This window comes from Ipomoea nil, unplaced genomic scaffold (genome assembly GCF_001879475.1).
Source record: "Ipomoea nil cultivar Tokyo-kokei standard unplaced genomic scaffold, Asagao_1.1 scaffold1421, whole genome shotgun sequence".
NCBI classification, from domain to species: Eukaryota; Viridiplantae; Streptophyta; class Magnoliopsida; order Solanales; family Convolvulaceae; genus Ipomoea; species Ipomoea nil.
Genome location: NW_017617849.1, coordinates 3172208 through 3193563, shown reverse-complemented (window position 1 = coordinate 3193563; position 21356 = coordinate 3172208). Strand labels below are relative to the sequence as shown.

General features: G+C 32.1%; 1 protein-coding gene across 1 annotated transcript; it reads left to right on the top strand.

Annotated features, from left to right (window-relative positions):
• Nucleotides 1-20012: 20012 nt before the first annotated feature.
• Nucleotides 20013-20785, top strand: LOC109187392 (cytochrome P450 CYP82H23-like). Its single transcript, XM_019337576.1, has 2 exons — nucleotides 20013-20423; nucleotides 20645-20785. The coding sequence occupies exons 1-2, from the start codon at nucleotides 20013-20015 to the stop codon at nucleotides 20783-20785; spliced, it is 552 nt and encodes a 183-aa protein (XP_019193121.1).
• Nucleotides 20786-21356: the final 571 nt, after the last annotated feature.

The window sequence follows — 21356 nt, the reverse complement described above, 5'->3', positions numbered from 1 at the left end:
TAAAAATACATTATTTATACATCGTTTAAGATCAATGTCCACCTTACAAGGTGAACCCTGATCCATGGTATCTAGCATGCCTATTATGTTATGCTTTGGATTCCGATATATACATTCCTTAAATAATATTAACAAAACAAGTAATTTTATTTAAAAATACATTACCCTGACAACCTGACATCTCAAGAATTCTTAATTTTTATGGTCAAAATAGACTGATAGATAAAATGACCCATATAATTTAACTCATTTTGTAGCACATCTAATATGGTTGACCCATTATTTAACTATTTTTTAGCACATCTAATATGACTCGGAAGTCGGAATTAATATATAGAGATTAAAAAATCGTCTAGATCTCCTCCCATCCCGTTTCTTCAAATTTTGCTAATCTTATTCAGCTGCAATCATTATCTCATGAACCATGATCTACACATTTGATTTGTATAAACTATAAATAAAAATACATTTTTTAATATACTAAAACTGTAAAAATACATATTTTGTATACATAAATTACATGATTTTTTTTATATATTATCAAATAATATACATTCAATGGTTCAATACACAAATAATGTATTTTTAGTATATTATTAAAATATATATTGCATTTATGGTCTACACAGCTATGTAGACCATAATCCACACAATAATTTGTCATTCAGTTGTCACTTAGTATAGGTGTGAAATGGACGAATTAGCTCAAAGTCTAATTTAAATATAACATGTTTGGATCAAATTAATCTGGTCCATTTGCTACAATCGACGGACTGGGGCTAGTCCATTTTATACTACAGACAAAGCTGAACTTTAATTTGGGTTCATGGACTAGTTCGATCTTATCCTCCGAGCTCAATCGTTATACCATGCACCAGGGCGCACATAGCAATGTGCATCTCGCGCCTCCAAAACAACGTCGTTTTGGTAAGTTCTGTATTTTCAGGTATAAAACTCTGTGCATTCTAATATATAATTCTATACATTCGAAACATGGGAATTTTCAGGTATAAAATTTTGTGTTTTCAGGTATAAAATTCTATGTTTTCAGGTATAAAATTATGTGCATTCTATTATATAATTCTGTACATTCGAAACATAGAAATTTTTGTTATAAAATTCTGTGTTTTCAGGTATAAAATTCTATGTTTTCAAGTAGAAAATTCTATGTTTTCAGGTATAAAATTTTGTGTATTCTATTATACAATTTTGTACATTCGAACATGAATTTTTTTTTAAAGAATTAACAGCAGACACGTAAAAAGGTCCAAAACGACATCATTTTGGACCAAAACGCACAATGTTGTGCACCCTGGTGCACGGTATAATTTGCCCTCCGAGCTTGAGACAACAATTAATAATAGAATAATGGAGAAATATAACCTCTACTCATTTTATTTAAAAAATTTAATTCAAAACAACTAACATATGTCAAAATTCTATTATCATATCAGATAAATGTTATTTAAAAAAAAAAAAAAAAAAAAAAAAACTTTCCAAAGAGTGAATATGATCAAAATTTTCCTCTCATCTATCCAACACAAGTTTCTTCATTTAAATTTGTACACATTCAAAAACAGCATAAGTATGTTGGGTGCTGGGAAGCCTCAGCTTAGAACCCGTAGAGACAAAGACATTACCCTCTATTTATATCTCACCACTCAAAAAGTGAATTGCTGTATGTACCTCCATTTGTGCAATCCTGTTTGAGTGAGTTCATGTTATCAATCTGGGAATAATTAAACTTGTTGCTGCTGGTGAGGTCATGACTACTTGGATAAAAATCATGATTCTGGACATACCTTTGCCCTGCCCTTTTCTCTTGGAATTGAATACATTATTACTTATGTCTAATTTTATCCTACAAGCTACAATAAGTGTGTCTTATTTTTGTCTCAGTAATTTTGTTGCTAAGTTGACTTTAACTAATGGGATTCTCAGTGTATGTATGTGGGATATTAGGAATGTCAACTATTATATTGCATGTTGAAAGATGAATATTTTAAATGTTTGGATGTTATGCTGCATTTGGACATTTACAACTAACACTTTTGGTTCACATAATAAATTTTAATAAAATATGAATTTTTAATTAACAATAAAGCCCACAATCGCTACATGAAATTAATTAAGGTACACTTTGAGTAAAATCCGCCTTTTAATTTAATCGATATAAAGAACTACTAGGGACTAAGCTAGGGAGTCTATAAAACGTACTTTTAAAGAAACATACTTTTTTTTCTTTCCAAAAAAAAAAAAAAGGAAACTCTTAATTTAAAGGCTTAGTCTGACTTTGCCCAATTTAATTTTTAATATATAATTATATATATCTATGTTTAATAGGAAAAACATTACATAAAAATCAAGCTAGCAAGATCATTGTTCTACTATATATCTAAGTTGTAATGTGCTATTTCTTATTCTTTCTCACCATCCAATTTTGTTGTGTGGTTTGAGATATAAAATGGATAGCTTATTGCTTGTGTCATTGAGACAAAAGACAAAAACTAAAGTGTCGCATGTGTGACAATAATGGAGACGACATGATAACTTGAAAAGGAAAATGAATAGATCATAGAAATGCCATCCAACTCGAAAGCAAAAGTTGATAGTAATAATCTTCATTGCTTCTTGTTTTTTTTTTTTAACCATCATTTATGCATAAATTATTAAGGGTAAATACAAAAGTGCAATTAATATGTCTGCTTATTTTTTAGAAACAAGTTAAACAATAATTATTTCTATTTTCAATACTCAATTATTATGATATTTTTCATAAATTATATAACATATAATATAAATATTTTGATGCAATATATATATTGCTGTTTGCATACTCCAATTTGATTGATATGGTTACTGGGTCCCAACTTTTTTAGCTTTTGGTACCCTTCCATGGCAACATCACTGACTTTTTGTTGTCAATCAACTTGTGAACATTAACAAAAGTAAGGGCGAAAGTATAAATACGAAAAAGCAGGCGGAAAGTTTAGAATATAAAAGAAAATGTGGGGCATATGGGAAAAAGGAAAAAATAATTTAGTTGTGGAGTGCACAATATTACGGTACACCAGTTTCATAAAATCACATTCACGTGCGCTTCTTCTTGTATACTTGTCATATAAACGTAACTTTTCCTTTGTCAGTGTCAGACTTAAGTTTTCTGATGAGAAATGGTACTCGGTAAAACTTTTTCATTTTTCACACCAACCATCCAAAATAAGCAAACGACTAAAAGTAATGATACATTTTCAATTCTTAGGATTCAATATACTTATTCTTATTTATTTTATGTGTCTGATTTAAATAAGGAGACTTTAGTAAAATTATTTACTCCATCATTTGTTTTCTCATACTATTAAACTTTAGAATATATAAAATTTACAATACGAACTTAGAAATTACAAGAAAAAATACAATTAAACACAAAAATAATCAAATAAGAAATTGTTACTGATGGGAAAATACTACCCGTACAAAGGCCGACACTGACCAGTCGACAGTCGTATCCGATCCGTTTTTGACAACTTGAACAACATCGGAAATCATTTGTGTGGTAGTGTTGAGTTCGCTAGCTTGGGCTTCCCGACTTCCATATGGCTTGATCGACCCAAAGATGCACAACGGATGTCACATGTCTTTATCATACGTCTATTCAATGAACAGGGACGGATCCAGAAAACCAAGTAAGCTACTCAAACTATTAGTAATTTAAACATAAATTTAATATAGGTTTTATATAACATTTAGTGTTATATATATATATATATATATATATATATATATATATATATATATATATATATATAAAGGAGTGAGTGGGGGTGGGGGGCGCTGCCCCCCATAGTGGTTCCGCCCCTGTCAATGAGATTGTGAATATTCATGTACATGGCACCACCAATTTGAGAACTCAATTCACAAGTGACGTGACACATGTAAAATATGCCGAGGGACTAACATGTGTCATTTTTAGCCTCTATAAAAAGTCACGCATAGCGTCATAAAGGGGGAGGGAAATAAGACACCCTCATACATAACACACATTTCATGACCAACCTACTTAACATTTACACTATCAATCAATTTGACCAATGAACAATAAATACACTATCAATCAATTTGACCAACGAACAATAAATATATATGATACGGAGTATATAAAATGGGACACATGAAGTAAGAATAAATTTTCCTTCTTGTCGGATGGAAATTAATATATTGTTGGTTAATAAAGGTTGTTAAAAATTTTGAACGATTGTAATTTGATTTGGGAGCACCTATACCATAATCAAGGATGATATATATTTATTGGTTTGGAATTGTTTATGTATATGCTTGACTATTTTGCTATAACAAGTGACGTCGTACACGGGGGAATCCTTGCATGGACAGACCAGATCGATGACGACAACTCAGTGTATCCTCCTCCTAACATCATCACCTGAAGAAAAATGGATGGCCAACAATTAATCCTTCAAACCATACATAATTATATCTAATTAATTTCTTGCAAATTAAACCCTCCAAAAACCTAAAACGTAATATTTTCTTTTTATCAAACTACAAAATGTCCTAAACAGACCTTAACTGTAAGATATACCATATTCAGATTAATCCTCGTTTACATTACGACCGAACAATAAGTGAAAAATGGAGTGCCCTAGCTAGGTACGTGGTCGTCAATATTGTGTAGCTGAAAAGGGCTACTTTTCAAGCTGACAGATCAGAATTGAAGGATAGCTATATATATATACTAGTGGTGGCCTGGCTATGGGGTTTAACAACAGCTCCTCATGCATCACTGCATTCACCACTGTACTGTTGTGATGTTGAAAGGGATAATTATATACGTGTATATATATTCCTTCTATAATGTGTACACGGAAGGGATAATGAAACTTGCGGTCAAATTTTACTGTTGATTCATGTCATGATGATAAAAGCATTTATTTCACATTATACTTTGAGCAACTCCAATATGGATACAACATCTAATACTAATAGTTAACAAACACATTAAAATATAATACTCCGTAATAATAATAAAGATACAACATTATATTAGTTTGAAGTGTGAAAATTTAATGTAGTTTCTTCCAAAAAAAAAAAAAAAAAAATTAATGTAGTGAATGCGTTGCAAGGAAAATAATTGTAGGTAGGTTGAATGAGGGATGGTACAGTAGTAATCATGGATATGCGAGAAATGGGTGATTACGAAACGAAGCCAGAAAAATGAGTTCGCAGTCTTCGAGAATGCACGAGGACATGTCAGTGTTTCTTAGACCAAATGCCTACCTACTATTACCTAGCTCACCTCTTTCTTTATTTTCTTTTTTTTTTTTTTTTCCTTTCAATTATATACAGTATATTTCCCCCCCCCCCCCCCCCCCTCTCTCTCTCTCTCTCTCTCAACTGCAGCAGTAGGGTACTACAACTAGGGTTTGGCACGGAGATGTACTACAGACACACACACAGTGATAAAAGGATGAACCTTTTTTCCGCCAATGAATGTCAATGCCAAAACCCAAAATCATACAACAACGAAAGGCTTAGGTGAGTGAACACTATTCTCGTCTCAAAAATTTATGAGTTTCAATTCATTATTATTGTTAATATTAATTTCATTGAATCTATTGTAAATATTTTTATTTCGTTTAGTATCATTTACTTCTCCTATATATAATTTGTAAACTACTACACAATAAAACGTAACGAACAACTGAACGGTAATAGATTCTTGTATACCGAACGGTTCGATAAAAACTCGAACCGAACTGAATTTGTTCGGTAAAAAACTGAACCGAACCGAATACCGTTTGAACTTTGAATTGCTATTTTGTTATATATTAGACTTTGGATATGGACTATGTAAACACCATAACACATAATATATAACTTTTGATAACAAATCATAAAGAAATCAAATAAAACATTTACGAGAGATACCTGTGAAAATATGAGCTGAACGACTGAGCAAGCAGTATGGGACTTGGATTTACTATTTATTTATTTATTTATTTATTTATTTATTATTATTATTATTATTATTATTATTATTATTATTATTATTATATTTTTAAAAAAAATCAAACGGTATTCGATTCAGTTCAATTTTTTACCGAACAATTGGATCGGTTTTTATTGAACCGTTCGGTATACAAGAATCCAATACCGTTTGGTTGTTCGGTAATCGGTATATTACCGAACCAAATTAGTTCGGTTCGGTTTGATACGGTTCAGTTCGAGAAAACTAAACTGAATTTTCCACCCCTAAAGATAATTACCAAAATGGTCCATTAACTATAGCGAAATTACCAATTTGGTCCCAAGTTAACGGTTGACTAACGGTCAAACAAACGGATGACCAAATTGGTTAAGATTTTTAAAGTTAAGGGACTTAATTGGTTAAAAAAATAGTCAATGACCAAATTGGTAATGTCACTATAGTCAAGGGACCGTTTCGGTAATTAACTCATAATAGAATTTACCTAATTAATACACTATCTCAAATAGTAACCGTTGATTTCAATTTCCTCATCATCTAAACAAATGATGCCGAGTAATAAATATTTCTGACTAGGACTGCAAATGAGTCGAGCCACTCGCTAATCACTCGGTCAATTCGAGCTACAGCCGAGCTCGAGTTCAAATATTTTTGACTCATGGTTCGTCGATTTGCTCGCGAGCTATATATATATATATATATATATATATATATAATAATAATAATAAAATATAAATTTATAATAAATATATACAATATTATATTAAATATATCAATTTGAGCCATCTCGAGCTAATCCAAGCTCAAGCTCGACTCGGCTCATTTACCCCTATTTCTGACTATATAAGGTTTGCCCAATTTCATTATACTCTAATGAATTAATTATAATTTAAAAAATTATACCCACTAACAAACGATAATATACATAGTTATAGTTATATTAATGCTATCAATAGTAAATTATTAATATAGTGGATGTTTGGCGAATAGATGTTAGTTGATACCTATTAGCTTATTGTGATAACTGATAATATTAATTGGTTGTAAAAGCTGTCGAGTAAAATTAGTTGATAATATTAAGCAATGTTGAAAAAATCGCTAGGCGCCTAGGGCACCGATTAATCGGCACCTAGGCGCGATTTTTGCAACACTGATATTAAGGGTAGAAGTGTATTGTGTTATTTTAACTTATGATGACCTATTATTCATTTTTAAAGTAATAATAATATAATATTTAAAACTATTATAAAAGAATTAAGAAAAAAATAAAAAAAAATTGTGGTATTATCATTTTATGTCCCCGATCACAAAATCGTTTAAATTTTGTTAAATATAAAAATATTCCGATCTTTTTTATACAAAGTGAATTGATCCGCTATATTTTTATTTTTATTTAAAAAATCATAATTGAAGAACTAAATATCCTTGAATTTTACAAAATTTAAATAATTTTGTTGACGGAAGACAAAAAATTGTCACGCCATAATAATACTAGGACTAAAAGACGTTATGAGAAAAACAAATGAATAAAAGTGAATTGCCACATATAAATCTAGGACAACAATTAAATTAACTCTTTTTTGTAATAATTAGCTCAATATTAACACACATAATCTATATATTTAGAAACTATATCAAAATTATTATTACATACAAAATGTTAAATTTAAAAATTATAAAAAAAAAATATTTAAGCTAAAAATATGAGATCGAAAAGAATTGTTTTACGGAGTAACTAATAATAGTAAACATGAAAGTAAAATAAGAAAAAGGAAGTAATAAATAGAAATGCTTATATACTTATTTACACCAACATATTATTTCTTTTTTTTTTTTTTTTTTTTGGTGAGACACCAACATATTATTTCGGTATAAGAAAATTCTATTTCCTATTTATTTATTTATTTATTTTTTTATGGACACACTTTGTAAATCAATTTGAAAAGAATTCAAATTTACTTACATCTTATTAAAAATGTTAGGAGACTCCTTAAAATCGGGATTAAACTATAGAGACCAAAATTATACAGCATTAGACTTGGCAATATAAATATATTCAATTTTTAACATGGAGTGAAATCGGTAAAATTCAATCTAATAAATGAATAAAAGTAGTTTTATTGTTATGTCTGATAGTACAAGATTTTAGTAAAACATTTTAATCCTATAGCTTTATCTTTAAAATTGTGTCATAGAATGATTATTAGAAGTTTTTAATTTTTTTCAACAGAAGGACTATACATGTATTTCAAGCCGACAAAGTTAAATTCACCTTAGGTCACTACGGGAAATTATGGAATTTCCGACCACCTAAAAGTGATCTTAAATCAAGTTGATACCAAAAAGTGGTCAGAAATAGCAACAAAGGTTTTTTTCGGATATCAAAAGTGGTCGGAATAAGACTTTCGCCTTGATTTAAGATCACTTTCAGGTGGTCGAAAATTTCATAATTTCCAGTAGTGAGTCAAATTCCTAATTTAAATTTTAGAGTCAATTCTATTTTTTGTCATAGCTAGATTTATAGGTGGTAGTTCACTTTTAGTCATTTTTTATTAAAATATTTACATTTAGTCCCAGTATTATTGTGACATGGTCATTTTTGTCATCTGTCAACAAAATCGTTTAAATGAAGTTAAATGCAAAGACATTTTGTTTTTTTTTATAAAGTGGGTTAACCCGTTATATATATATATATATATATATATATATATATATATATATATATATATATATATATATATATATATATATATATATATATATTTTAAAAAATCATATTTAAAGACCAAAATTTCATTGTGTTTATAAAAATGTAAACGATTTTATTGATAAAAGACAAAAAATGGTCATGCCACAATAATACTATGATTAAATATGGATGCTTTGAGAAAAATGAATAAAAGTGAAATGACACTTATAAATCTAAGACAAAAATGGAATTAATTTCAAATTTTATTATTAAAGTATTAGATGCCAAAAAAGTTTTACTAATAAGATTCGTCAGGATTTAATGTACCCAAAAATAATGTACGAAGAAACAAGAGAGACTACCAAACCATGAGCGCAGATTTGATACGACAGAAAATGGATTTTCTTCTTGGAACATTCTCACTTTTATTTATGCAGTATTTATTAGTATATATGTATATCAAGCTCCATAAATTATGAGTCTTAGCTTGTTCTTCTTTTTTTTTTTTTTTTTTTAATAAATAATTTCATAACTTACTTTTCAGTTTGATAATACAATATTCACATTTTTACAGCGTATTTGATTTACATAATAAAATTTAGAATAATTGACTTCTTGTTCCATTAAGAATGGGATACGTTTAGAATATTATAACAATTGAATCACTATTTAGTTTTTGAAAGAATAAACTCTAAGAATTGTATTGTTGTGTTTTGTATTAAAAACTAAACTCAGGTTTATATAGTTGGAGAAAATTCAATACGACCTCAACTGTAACAGTCATTATCAATTCGCTCTTGTACGTTATTTGTTTTTGAGTTAATACCCAAAATGGTCCCTCGACTATGTCATAATTACCAATTTGGTCCTCAACTACCATTCTTACCCAATTAAGTCCTCAACTACCATTCTTACCCAATTAAGTCCTCAACTATGTAACTTTTACTCAATTAAGTCCTCAACTATACAATTCTTACCCAATTTAGTCCTCAACTATATAATTCTTACCCAATTTAGTCCTCTGTATTAATTTGACTGTTTGTTGACTGTCAAAAGTCGGGATAAAATTATAATTTTACAAGATTTCTCCTTCCTCTCCATTTAGCAGCACCAAACCATACAGCAATACACTCCGTCATATTTCGATCGTCAAAAAAATCGTTGGAAATTAAATTCATGGACTATCCGATGCATAACCACTACTTCGATACTGACAGGTTTAGAACCCAACCGGAGCTTATTGCTACATGGGTTGGCGCTGCTAAATGAGGAGGAAGGAGAAAACTTGTAAAATTACAACTTTATTTCCACTTTTGACAGTCAACAAACAGTCAAATTGACAAAGGACTAAATTGGGTAAAAATTATATAGTTGAGGACTTAATTGGGTAAGAATGATAGTTGATGACCAAATTGGTAATTACGACATAGTCGAGGGACTATTTTGAGTATTAACTCTTTGTTTTTCTATAATTTTAAGTTTGGCCCGAACTTGTTGTAACATGATTATTGTTGTGGTGCCATAGAAAAATTGTGGTGCACATGACCAAAGCATATATGATTAGGAAAAAATAATATGAATAAGAAGTATAATTAATGTGTTTATCATGCATATACTGTTTTTTTTTTTTTTTTTTTACACATATTTGCTTCTAACTTTTTTTGATATTGGAGTAACAAAACGTCAAATTGACCATTTTTACGAGTTTAACGTTTAATTGGGTGGTTGAATTTATACGTAAAATATATTCGGAAAATGGCTTGTTAGTTCTTGAATTATTGTGTAATGGACAACTCAATCCTTTAATTGATTAGAATTGTAATCCCATTTTGCCTGGAACTGCTTGGTAGCCTTTTAATTCACTTACGTGAATGATAGCTGATAGCTCTCAGTAATTTTATTAGTTGATAGCATTAATTGATCGTATAAAAATATTTGGTAAATTAGCTATTAGTTGTTAGCTGATTACATATAAAATGATTTTTTTCAAAAAACTTATCGAAAAAAGTTACTTTGAACAGTTTATTGAATTTCAGTATTTTAAGCAATAAGTTGTTACAAAAATTTAATTAATTAAACACTTATATTGACTGTTTCATCAAATTAAACAATTATAGAGATCAAATAAGTCAAAATTAACTGATATGCTAACTACTCTGTAATTTATAAGGCATAATAAAGTTATTTTTCCAAATAAAGCAGCAGTAAGTCCCAAGAAAATATGCTATTAATAGGTATTGGACAGTAAATCCATTATTGTGTCGTGTGTGGACGGTTGGACGACATATGCTATGATGCACGGAGACGACCAAGGTGTAAGGCCTAGCTAGCTACGCATATAGGTTTCACCGATTCGTACTACACGGTGCGCTTTTCTAGAACGTAAGAGATTTATTGAGTGTGCAGTGGGCTCAACCTCAGCTCCCATTAGCTTTCTGGTTCCAATATCGTTACCATTACTCCACAACCTAGTCCGCATCTAAGCACATTTTGGTTTTCTTCGGTTAGTTGCATGCAATCATTATATCATGGATCATTATTTATTTTGAGCTTGTTTAGTAATTGATGGATCCGCAAAAAAGGTTTAATTCAAACCCGAGCTCGTGTGCACTGGTACTTACGAGCACGAATGTTATCTGAAAATTGATTGGCCTTGAGGGCTAAGTTATGCCAACTTTCGGTATCAATTTTTCAACATGAGTAGTCACTTGGGTTCGGCCAAGATCGAGATGAGCTCGGTCCAGACCGAACTGAACTATTGTTTTGGCCATTGGGAGGCCGAAACTTGACCAGTAGTTTCGGCCAGTGAGGCCGAAACTTGGCTTGTAGTTTCGGCCAGGCCGAAACTGGAGCAGTATGGCCAGTCTGGGGTGGCTGAATGCCAACAGACAAATGTGGGATTAAATTATTCAGTTACGGATTTAATTTTTAATTAACTCCAATTTCAATTTTTTGAATTTAAGTCTTGGGCAATGGCTTGCTGTTTCAGATGTTACAAAGCCAAGCTTAAATGCCATTGTTTAATGCTATTAAAGTACTACATCCCTATATAAGAAGGGGTAGAGGGCAGCAGTTTTTCCAAGCACACAGTGAACAAACTCACACACGAAATTTGGTTTTTCAGCTTCAAAACATTTATGCTTCTACTCCTTTCTTAAGCCTAACTGTGTTCAAGGTTTTACTCTAGTTCGCCGGGTTCTTTCGTTTGGGTGCTCAAATGTCGAACAGTTGTACGTTTTGTCCTGCGAAATCTAGGCCACAACGCTCCTAGCACTTTTGGGAGGTGGCAAATAAAGTTTTAAGGAAAGACAGACACTTTGCCTAAATCGTACTACTCTTTCTTCCTTCCCCTTCTTTCTTGTTTTAGATTATGCTTTTAAGCAAAAAATCCGTTCTCCCTTTTTTGATATATTTGTTGGATTGGAATTTTAATTTGAGGATTAGTTCCAATTTTTGGTTAATATATATTGGTATATCTTTTTCGTAGATATATATGTATATATAACCTTTGGGTCCGTGTTATATATATTTGTGTGTGTATATATATATATTTCGGATAAATATCCAATAATATTTTATATACTTGTGTGTGTATATATAACTATTATTTTTGGGATATTAAATTGATTTTGGTTCATTATCACCAACAATTTATTTATGTCATTAGTTTGTGAGATGAAAAAGACAATATTACCCATGTTAAAATGTGGAGTAAACGTTTTTGGCAAATATTGAATGGAAAATGCACCGGAAAGACCAAATTTGCTAAGAAAATCATAGTCATAGACCAGTTCTACAAGTTTTAAAAGTCATGGATCAAAGTTGTTAGTGACATCATAGTCGTAGGATCAAAAGTGCAAAAAACTCTGTTTAGAAGTAAAGTGAATGATAATAAAAGGGTGAATGTGGTAATCACGGACTATTATTAATTAGAGTTCTACTATTATAGACTCTCAAATCATACTTCTTAAATTTTACTCCGTGATGTGGCGAGCACGGATAGACAACTTTTTTTATGTGAATCCCAATATAAATGTTTACAATTAAAATTTTGTATGTAAAAATAAAAATTTAGAGTAGAAAATAGAAATACATATAACTTTTCCTATTGATTGGGATTATTTGATAAAGAAATCAAAATTTTGTTAATGGATGGAATTAAAAGAGATTTTACCATCCAAAAAGAGAATGGTGACATTGACTCGTTGGGAGAGCGCACGTGGGCTCATGTGGTCCAAAGCACCGAATCATTAGCTGTGGGCCCCCGCGACCTAAACTCCGAGTCTATTTTATTGAGTCCCCCGTGCGAGCAGAACCAATAATACATTCCTATTTTGCAAAACAGTCATAATACGGACTCTATATATGTATTCTCACTTCCATTTTATTTTTAATCGTTATATATATATATATATATATATATATATATATATATATATATATATAGGAGTGATCACATGTGGCCATGTTGTTAGGTATGGTCATATGGTCAATTATAGACCATTAGATTAGATAGATCTAATGAATCATATTAATCAAGATTTTTTCAGTATTTTCGCGCACATTCTTCTACCCAGCGAACTGTAAGGGTAAACTTGTCATAAAACACCGGAATAAGGAAAATCACATTGTTGTGCGTTTTATTACACTATTGGTGCATGTTGTCAACACTGTTAGTGTATTCTGAAACTCGACCGCTATAAATGGCCACTGTAATTACCATAACACGGAAATACATTATTGGTGTGTTTCACTGTGGTGTGTTTTATTACACTATTGGTATATGTTGTTAACACTGTTGGTGTATTCTGGAACCCGCCCGCTATAAATGGTCACTGTAATTACCATAACACCCCCAACTTACTAAAACGCGCGAAAATCCTCAGAATTACCACTGCCTTTAGATTAAACTGATTCAACGACACAGATACAACCACACCTAATGACATGACCACATATGAGCGTTTTTCTATATATATATATATATATATATATATATATATATATATATATATATATATATATATATATATTAGTACTATTGACTCTGTTACAATGCAGTATCGGTTCATAATTATTTTCTCAACCTACTAAAGCACAAAGAGTCATATTACCCCATACTAAGACAAGAACTCACAACCTCCCATATAAGATAGCGACTTGGTGCCACTAGATCACAATGTCCTTTGACTAATCATTACTTTTATATAGTAATTACTCTTTTTACCCAAATTAAAGTAAGTCATGTAATTAATATAATTGAAATGTGTTTAACTTAAAAATATACGGAGTAGTATTTTCAAAATTTCACATTATTATATTTATTTATTTTTTTAATTCAAAACCAAGAACTTCATTAACGGGCCAATCAATAGAAAATATTTACAATAAACTCAGGCGGAAAACTCTCCCATATAAATATACATTGTGATTAATAGCTCTCGCCGCAAGACAATCAGCCACTTTATTCGAAAATCGCCAGATAAATTTGAAATCATAAACATTATTTAAACATTTTAAAATACATATGAATTAACTTGTAATATATTAAAAAGTATCTTATGTAATAAAGTGTGCATTTATTCTTATATGATTTGTTGTCCAGAAAAAATTATCTTACTTTTTTATTTTTAAAATTTTCTTTTAGGGACAACATAATAATTAAATAACATGGCCATGTATAGGGGAGGCGTAGACGTGTAGCCACCCGCAATAATAAACCATTATTTAGAATGAGGAATGAGGAATTGGGATGGCTCATATCATGATATCTTTGCAATGATTTGATCCAAATAAAATACATACAACCCAAATTGAAGTAATTCCATCCTATGAATTCAATGAATGGTATCATGGTGTTAGGAAGGTGCCAAATGGGATACTAGTATAGAACATCTCATACCACAAGGATTAAAAATTGTGAAAGAAAGGGATTTTAATAATTAATATTGAAGCCAAATTAGACTTAAAACTTGTAATTAGGACATTTTAGAAGGAAGAAGATGAAAAAAGAAAAGCTAAGTAAATTTACATTACTAGTAGACTACACGAATCTCATTTTAGAGAGAATGATCAATGAGTAATTCACACACTCGCTAAAGAAAATAAATGTATGTGTTAATTGCCTTAGAGCGATCACTTGAATAAAAAATTAAAAGTGAATTATTTGTGAGGTCAATTACGAAAGAGAAAGGAAAAATAAAGAAAAAAAATTACGCAACAATAGTTATGTGTCCGTTGGATGCAGTTTGTATGCTAGACATGACCTGCGATGACTTTTTTCAACTTTTTGAAAAAATGTGCAGGAATCTAAGTTAACATAAGTAACTGATCTAATTTTTTTTTTCTCTTTCATAACTTTTCTCCTCTACATTAAATGATTTGCCTCAAAATTGAAAAAAAAAAATCCATTAATGAAAATGCCCTTATAAGATTATTATTTGCTTCTAATTTTATTGGGCTGTTCTCTTTCATGAAGTTCAAAAAAAAAAAAAAGACTGGGGGGAGTGATTCTTGATAAACTTTCGGAAAGCATGATATGTCCCCTAAGTTTGGACGCGGCAGAAGCGAAGTACGCAATAATGAGAATTTAATTGTGTTTGTTTTTTCTTTGAAGATGCATTATTAAAAAAAAAAAAACAAAACAAAACAAAACAAAAAACCCTTGATCCTACTTACATAACATATTACGGAGTATAATGCACAATTCATTATGAGTTACTACAAATTAGAAATTGCAAGGCAGCGCATTTCATATTTGGGGTGTGTTTTCAACTCCTTTTTTCGCATTTTCAGTATGTAAATGTGCCTGGAAAATCAAGTCAACAGAAATTTTTTTTATCGACTTGAGAAAATATGACTATTTACGAGGAAAATGACTATCGAGCACTGTTTTGATTTTCACAGAGGCAACCAGAGCAGCTCTGATTTCTGCTGAAAATCAGGAGTTTTTTTCTTTTTTTATTTTTAATAAATAACACTATTTTTAAATTCTAAATAAAACAATTAAAATATTTAATTATACAATTCTACTCATTTTTCAAAATATGAACCAAACACACCAAGACAATTTTTCAGAATGCAACCAAACACTAAAAATGAAACTATTTTCTGAACTCGTTTTCCTGATTTCTAAACACACCATTAATAATAAAGAATTCTGATCTCGTAATGGTTGTTTACTAGTTTATAAACATTACTCTGATAATATTTAGCCGAAAGAAAGAAAGAAAAAGTCAATAAATTAACCAGAAACAATAATATAATGAATAAAGTTACATGGGCATTTTATTAGTATTATTTTTTTTACAAAATCCTTCACTATATGAAGCGGTCACTACTCCATTCTACAACTCCTCGTTTTTTTTTTTTTTTTTTTTTTTTACTACTACTGACTTTTGCCAGTACGCTTAATTGGGAATCTTACAGCAATAAATAGAATCTCCATAAAAATATGATTAGATCGAGCATCAATGATTTCGTATCCAGTCAAAATCTTGGTTAATTTATCAAAGTGGCAAATTATATCGTGCACCAGTGTGTACAATATATTGTGCGCCCTAAAAGTTTATGTGTATTATGTATTATATTAGATTATGTGTAATTGTGTATGTATATTTGGAGTTTATGTATACTCTAATATACAATTATGTATATACAAAATATGAGATTTTTAAAACACATAATGCATTATACATCTTAGTGCACGATATAACAGTTGTCTTGGTTGTCTCTTCACATAGAATCAATCAAAATTATATTTAAAAACATGTTGAGATTCAACCCAATATGGGTTTTGGGAGGTCCAATTTCAAGTGAACATCCATTAGTTGGGCCCAAAATCAAATCAACATCAGACACCCATAATTCAATTCCTTTTGAGTCTTCACTATCTTTAAGGAGTAATTTTACCATTCTCTCTCTCTCTCTCTCTCTCTATATATATATATATATATATATATATATATATATATATATATTAATTGTGTGTGCGCACAAGGACAAATGTAGACAATAAGTATTTTTGGATAAAAACACCACAATACACTAGTCTTCCTACCTAATGAGCTGTTAATTACAATGATTTATCCCTATACAATCTTGTCGGGTTAAGGTGTGAGGGACCTTGGGACGAGAAATTTTGAACTTTTATAAGCAATAAAATAAGGATTTCAGCACCAGTTCTCAAACAACAAAGCTAGCTAGCTTCACTCCGCCTTCTGCTCTCTCCAAAGGGTGAAAACTAACCCAACTCGAAATTATGATGCATGGTTTGAAAGTCAATTACATACCACACATATGAAACTTGCAAATAAAAAACTGTAACTATATATATTTGTATATTACAACTGGGGTCCCTTTTATATATCACTCTCCAACTCCTCAAAGCAATGAAACCCGGCCCCCTATATATCCACTTCTCTCGATTGACTTATCTTTTATCTTAATTTGGAATATTTTCTGTTGGTGATTGCTATTTTTAATACAAACAATTCCTGCTTCAATTAAGTCTGATCTGGCTCTCTTTGGTTTAATTTCCTCTTGGCTTCATGTGGAAATTAAATAGTGTTTAATTACCATACCTATATATGCTTTAATTTGTAGCTCTAACAAAAAAATAGTGTTTCTTTTGGCAACGGTACCATACCCCTTGCATATCAACTGTGCTCATTAATGCATGGTACGTAGTCAAGACTGAAAATCGACTCAACATATATAAATAATGGCATATTGTAACGTACACTACTATACTCTAGTGTGAAAATGCATGGGTTGTTGCTCGCTAGCAATATCTAGATTCCAGATTTGGGGCTTTTTTTTTTTTTTTTTTTTGGGGGTGGGGGGTGGTGCACATGTGTATTCACGTCATCACGTGCATGGCCTGAAACGTCAAAGATAAGAAACATTTGTTTGTGGTAACAGCCAAATTGATCAATTACCATGATTATTTGGATTTTTTGTGCAACGTAACTATTTGTTGGTGCAGATGACTCAGGAAACCGAAGAGATAATGGTGTATTTCGTGTGCTCCTGGGATAATATTGATGAGGATCGGATCAAGAAGTTGCAACACCACACTAAACTACCATCTAAATTCTAAACCATTGTTGTTCATATTGGTGTTTTTGGATCAGATTTCATTATAATTAGGGTGTTATTTGGTTTGCACATGAGAATTGAAATTTGAATGACAATCAAATACTTGGTAATCGTAATGGATTTTGTGAAAGTATTTTGCATGTTTGGTAGTAGGATTGAATTGAAATGATTACCAATACTGATGTTTGGTGATGTATGACCCTAAATGGGAATAAAAGTTTTAAAAATAAAACAAATAAAAAAAAATCAAAGGACCTTTCAAAAAAAAATCAAAGGAATTGATCCTAATATAATGAAATTCGATCCAAAACACCAATATGAACAACAAATCAAAACAAAAATATGAGGGATGTAGTGAGGAGGCAGCAGATCAGGAGGTGACATATGATGAAGGATAAGATGGCGTAGAATGATACTCGTTTTTAATTAGGGAATGAGAGTTTTAATTGAATGGATAATCAAATCACATAATTGTGTTTTAAAAAAATATCAACCAAATAATAACTATGATTTTTCCATTACTGGTGTATAAACTCATGACCCAAATATACCCTTACAGCACGTTTGGTTCACGGAATGAATTTTGAGGTAATAGGAATGCTATTCCATAAGGAATGGAATAGGCAAGGAATAGAATAAGAATTGTATTTTATTGTTTGGTTCGCATAAGGAATAGACTTTAGGAATTATATTACAGTGTTTGGTTGATTTAAGGAATAGAAATGAAATATGTTTTAAAAGACATAAATACCCTTATAAAAATATGTGATGGTGGCGATGGTGGTGGTGGCGGTGGTGGGGTGGTAGTGGTGGCGATGGTGGTGGCGATGGTGGTGGTGCTGGGGTGGTAGTGGTGGTGGTAGCGGTGGCAGTGGTGGGGGCGGCGGCGATGGTGGGGGCGGCGACGGTTGTGGCGATGGTGGTGGTGGCGGCGGCGGTGGCGATGGTGGTGGTGGCGGCGGTGATGGTGCTGTGGTAGCAGTGGTGGTGGGGGCGGTGACGATTGTGGCGGTGGTGCTCCTGGGTGGTGGTTCTGGTGGCGACGGTGGTGCTAGGGTGGTAGTGGTGGTGGTGGCGGTGGCAGTGGTGGGGGCGGTGACGGTTGTGGCAATGGTGGTGGTGGTGGTGGCGGCAGCGGCGATAGTGGTGGCGACGACGGTGGTGAAATAGGATAAATTTATATATAGGATAAAAAAATTAGGTTAAAGAAATGGGTAAAAAAGAAAATAGATTCTAAAATCTATTCCTGAGCGTTCAGTAATATGCTAATACCAGGGGGGCCCTAGTAATAGCTATTACCTTATTTGAGGTAATAGGCTATTACCAGGAATATTATTCCTGGTAATAGAAATGGTTACCAAACAAAGGAATAGGCCTATTACTGGGAATGCTATGCCATTCCCGGCCTATTCCGTGAACCAAACGGGCCATTAGTGTAATAGTTTCAAATTTCAATTCAGTAGTGGGCTTAATTAGCCAAATAATAAAATAGTGACAAAATATATCATGAATAAATGTTCATTTTTAATATATCAAAATTTTACTATTTATGTACTAAAAGTTTTTTTTTTCGAAAATATTTATACACTAAAAGTTCATTATTTGATAATAAAAATAAACATTTAATATATTAAAAATGTACCTAAAGTGGATGATGGTCTATAGTTGAGAAAATTTCAATTTTGGTCCACTGACTATTGCACTTGTGTTAATTGTAACACTTGACTATTAAAAATGTTAATTTAGCACCTTGACTATGCAATTTTTATCAATTTTGGTCACGCCGGCTAAATTACCAGCCAAATATGACCGGAAAATTTTAAGTCAACAATTTAATTTAAATGGGAGGGCAAAATCGACATTTCACACTCCAATTTGGGAAAGCTATCTCCGCGGCGGCAAAGGCGCCGGCACAGCGACCTTCTGGATCGATCGCCGTCTACCAATCACTGTAATTCCACCATACTTGATTCTTCTGTGTTTGCATTTGACTCCATTCCACCATACTCGGCAGCGGAGATATTCCTCTCGGCCAGAAACTGCGGTGATATTCCTATTGGCCGGATGGCGGATCCTGGTGGTTTGTAGCTGGGAAGCCGTGAAGAACTGCTTCACCACCAACAACAAAGTCATGGTCGCCCGGATTTCGCTGTCGGAAAATACCTCGCCTATAACTACGACGTGTTCAGCCTCGACATCGACAGCCCCTACTGGCGGAAAATGCGGAAGTTCGCCGTGACGGAACTGCTATCATCGCAGAAGCTCGAGAAACTCAAACATCTCCGCGTTTCGGAGGTGGAGACCAACCTGAAAGAGCTCTACATGCTGGTCACCAGTGGCTTTTCTTCGCCGAAAATGATCGGCATGAACGAGTGGTTCCGGCGGTTAACGTTGAATTTGATCGTGAAGATTTTCGCCGGGAAGCGGTTCAAGTTTAGGGTGAAGGAAGACGACGATTGCGATGAGTACAAAGCAACGGGTTCGGGTTTAGTTTCAGATACAGTAACACCACAAGGATCATTAATTATTGCCTCCATTGATGGCCTTTTTGGAATAATTTCTGCATCAGAAAGTTTGGTGGTTTCTTTGAATGGAGTTTTGCCATCTCTTCTTGAAAGTTCAAGGACTAGAGTGCTTGATGGCTTCCTAAGGTTTTGAGTAACAACCTCTGACTGTCCAGAATTTTCTAATATGGAGTTGGAGGTCTTCTTTAGACTTTTCCTTACTTTCTCAATCTCATTTCCTTGGTGCTCAGAGACAGATTTTAGCGAATGATTAGTGGTTCTTCTTCGGCCAAAACAGTCGACATGAACGAGTGGTTCTGGTAGTTAACGTTGAATTTGATAATGAAGATTGTCGTCGGGAAGCGGTTCAAGTTTAGGGTGAAGGAAGACGACGATTGCGATGAGTACAAAGAGGCGCAGCATATCATTGAGGTGTTTAAGGAATTCTTGTACCTTAACAGCAGTTCGTGTTCTCCATTTCTGTTCTGAGCTGGATCGCTTTCGTGTTCGGAGATGCGGGAGGAGCGTGACTTTGGTCTTACCCAAATTGGAGTGAACATGAAATGTCGATTTTATCCTCCCATTTAAGTTAAATTGTTGACTTAAAATTTTCCCTTCATATTTGGCCGCTAATTTGGCCGGCGTGACCAAAATTGATAAAAATTGCATAGTCAAGGTACTAAATTAACATTTTTAATAGTCAAGTGTTGCAATTAACATAAGTGCAATAGTCAGTGGACCAAAATTGAAATTTTCTCGTCTATAGTTTAATGATTGTAAATTAATACTGTTATATGGTATTCAAATTATTATAAATGTTGTCGGTTTGGCCCATCAAGTTTAATCTAAAATAACAAATTATTTAGTCCAAAAATAATAATTTCACCGATCTTAGAGAAGATTGTTGTGAAATGGGTAAGTCATCACCAAGAGTTGTTTAAGAGGCTGTTTAATTAATATTTTATTTGAAACAATTTTGTTGATAAAATCAATTAGTTAGTTAATGTTTTAGGTGGTTTGTTTAAAGTTTTAAAGAAAAATCATATCTAATACCCAATAT

Excerpts from the sequence above, each read along its gene's own strand:
- LOC109187392 (XM_019337576.1), top strand. The coding sequence starts at position 20,013 with ATGCGGAAGTTCGCCGTGACGGAACTGCTATCATCGCAGAAGCTCGAG. Across the intron at positions 20,424-20,644 it reads TTGAAAGTTCAAGGACTAGA|ATTGTCGTCGGGAAGCGGTT; the intron begins GTGCTTGATGGC and ends TTGATAATGAAG.